This window comes from Parasteatoda tepidariorum, chromosome 9, assembly GCF_043381705.1.
Source record: "Parasteatoda tepidariorum isolate YZ-2023 chromosome 9, CAS_Ptep_4.0, whole genome shotgun sequence".
In the NCBI taxonomy this organism is placed as follows: Eukaryota; Metazoa; Arthropoda; class Arachnida; order Araneae; family Theridiidae; genus Parasteatoda; species Parasteatoda tepidariorum.
The window spans coordinates 5,820,986-5,824,085 of NC_092212.1; the positions used below are offsets into that span (position 1 = coordinate 5,820,986).

General features: G+C 35.5%; 1 protein-coding gene across 1 annotated transcript in view; it reads right to left on the reverse strand.

Moving 5' to 3' along the window:
* Positions 1-336: 336 nt before the first annotated feature.
* LOC139426442 (uncharacterized) overlaps positions 337-3,100 on the reverse strand; it is a 9,362-nt gene continuing 6,598 nt past the window's right edge. Inside the window, exons 5-6 of the mRNA XM_071185330.1 lie at positions 1,639-1,755; positions 337-538 (exon numbers count right to left, since the gene is read on the reverse strand). Of these exons, the coding sequence (XP_071041431.1) occupies positions 337-538; positions 1,639-1,755 (319 nt within the window). The remainder of the gene's footprint in view (positions 539-1,638; positions 1,756-3,100) is intronic.

The window sequence follows — 3,100 nt, forward strand, 5'->3', positions numbered from 1 at the left end:
TAATATGCATACTTCTTGGATTCCTTTTCAACGATTATTTTAAAAATACAATAATTGCCTTAAAAATTAACTCACGTAGAAAGATTGTCAGAATAAAACGAATTCTTCTATACTAAAATGCAGTTTTAAAAATCGATGCAAGTATTTTATACTAAAAGCAAGTATTTTAAAAATCGATGAAAACTTATTATAGGGGAAAATGCAAATGATTGGAAATTTCAGTAACCTCTTGCACCACCTCTACTGAAAATGCAGGATGAGATATGATCATATAGTAACACATATGAGTTTCTTATGCTCAACAGCACCTCGTTCACAGTTGCTGTATAAAAATTGCTAAATCAAATAAATTTGGAGGTTGCCCACTTGACTGAAGTGGGGCAACATAGGATCGTTCGGAGTCAAATCTGGGAAACTAGCAGGAAAATGTGATAATGTGACGAAGGCTTTCCTGGGGCACCACTGCTGTGTGTTGCTGAGCAATGTATAATTGAAAAATGCCTCCTGCAATTCTTCCCTTGAGTGGCAACACATTTGGCTGAAGGATGTCACAAACGTAACACTGAGCTGTCATCACATTATGGATCACTATTAGTGGTGATTATGTATGATATGCGATGACACAAAATATAATCTCATACCATCTGTAAGAGTGATGAGTAATGTAAGCAGAGGGGCATTCACCCAATGTTGCCTACATTTCGAAGGGTGCTTCTATCGACAGGATCGGACTGCCACCAAGTGAAACCAGGTCGTCTACAGTGATGAATCCAGATTTAATTTGGGCACTGATGACTAACGCATACAAGTGCGGAAGCTTGTTAGTGAATGTCTCAAACTTGGCTACAATGTATAGCAGTATGCCGTTTCTACAGCTAGTGTGATTATATGACCACACATTCCTAATATTGATCCATGGCAGTAGCATGGTAGATGCGCGATATCATCTGGCCACGTCTAGAAAGGCCACTCATGGTAGGACTCTTACGAGCCTTTTTTCAACTAGCAGTTCTCGACCACACGCAGCAAGAGTGTCACACGAATACCACCGTCTCATTACCGCACTTCCCTGACTTGCAAGATCCCCTGATTTGCCATAGATTGAGCATATATCTGGAACCATTTGGGACAGCAAAGTTGGACAACTTCCCAGTTTAGTCGATTTCTATACTGGAGTCATTACAGCATTACATCAACTTGGAGTCATTACAACAACTGTGTAACTAGATACCGCAGAGCATCAAAAAGGACTTGTATGCCTCAGAGCACGACTATGTCGTATCCTGCATTCGTTCTGAAGATGGTCCAAGAGTTTAAGAAAATCTCCACTCATTTGTGGCAATAAATGAAATTTTTTTTCTTATTTTGATCACTTTAATTTTCGATCAACTTTGTACTTGCATATGTATAATTTTATATCAACAATTCCTTTTCGGTGAGCTTATGTTTATGGTAATGAATGTATATAAAAATGGCTGTTGTTACAGAACATTCTGTTTTCCAAGTTCTCAAAACCCTTTCTTTACCCAGTCACTTAAGAACTTTAAAATTTAGTTTGTCTTAAGAGCAGGATACATAGGCTTGTTGCAGAAACATCTTTGTATAAATCTCTATATATACTTTTGAGATAATTCATACTTGCCAAAAGTGTTTGGATAGATAACATCAGCTGAAAATGGATAATTTATTTGCGACTCGACAGTGTAGCAAAATGTTGGATTCACTCTTTGAGACACCACGGGAAATCTTCGAACCCTAAAAATAAATGTATTTCACCGTAAATTAAAAAATGAAATGCATTTTTAGGTAACAGTTTATATGCGTTTACTAACACTTCTTATAGAACGAATTCGCACAATATCTGCTAATCATTATTATGTCACTTATAATGTATTTTAAGTTTCATTCATTCACAACGTTTTTTATGATTCGTAATTAGATTTTCAGAAAGCTTCCACCAGCCTATTGCTGGTATCATAGTAAACAACCATTTTGCTCTTTGACACTTAATTGCGACAAGCGAAATCAAACACTATTATCACCTGCTTCCTTAATGGCCATCTGAAGGTTTTGAAGTATATTGAGGATAACTACTGATTTAGATCAATGTTGAGGTTCTAACTGATTTGAAACTTGTACCCGTTATTCCTTCAACTAGGCTTTCACTGATCATATTCATGGTGCTTTCCTAATGGGATCTGATCAGTAACCTATGGTTGGTTTTGGATTTCTTTAGGATGTGGAAAATCATGGATTTGATTTAGCCATGCTTATCTTAAGCGATTTGTGACAACAACAGATACAAAGGGCTCAGAAGAGGGCTGATTGTTTTCAGAATTAAAAATTCTGAATAAAAAGATGATAGAGGAGTAAATATAAGATATGTTTATTATTGAAACTTTCACTTTTTTTACATTGAAAATTAGGAGTTTAGTAACAACAATTGCCATCAGAGGGCGCTTTGAAACATCAATGATCAGAGCAATCAGTTTTACCTTTACAACACAAAAGAGGTCTCAACTTTAGCAGCTGGGAGGCCCAGGCAGTCTATCGAACATCAATGGCAAGAAGTGAAAATTAATCGATTTTGCGAAGTAAAAACCTTCAGTCTATATATGACCCACACTAAACAGACGATAATCTAATGTGATAGCACATTTCCGAATCAGCTTTCAGTTAATCCATGCAATGCATATTTTGCTTCCTGAAACTGCGAATTTATTCCACGAACTTTGATAACTTTTGGTAAACGCCATGTAGTGTATAAAACATGTTCCGCATGAACATCACGCAGCGACTACCCCTTCAATAGAATCGAAAGTTTTATCCCAAGTATCAGAGAACCATCAATTTTAAGTCAAAAATGCGTATATATGAATTTTAGATTTTTCTAAGCATTCGTAAAATTTATTTAAAGCTAAAACGTCGAATTATAAATTTTAAAAAAATGATTCTCCAAAAAACGTAAAATTCGCGTTAAATTGCACGTAAATAAATTAATTTTTCTGCGAATATTTTACCAAACACTTTTTACTAAGTAAGAATGAGTATGGTATTTTTGCATATTATTTACGTCAAAAGTAAGTCTAAAGTGAAATCA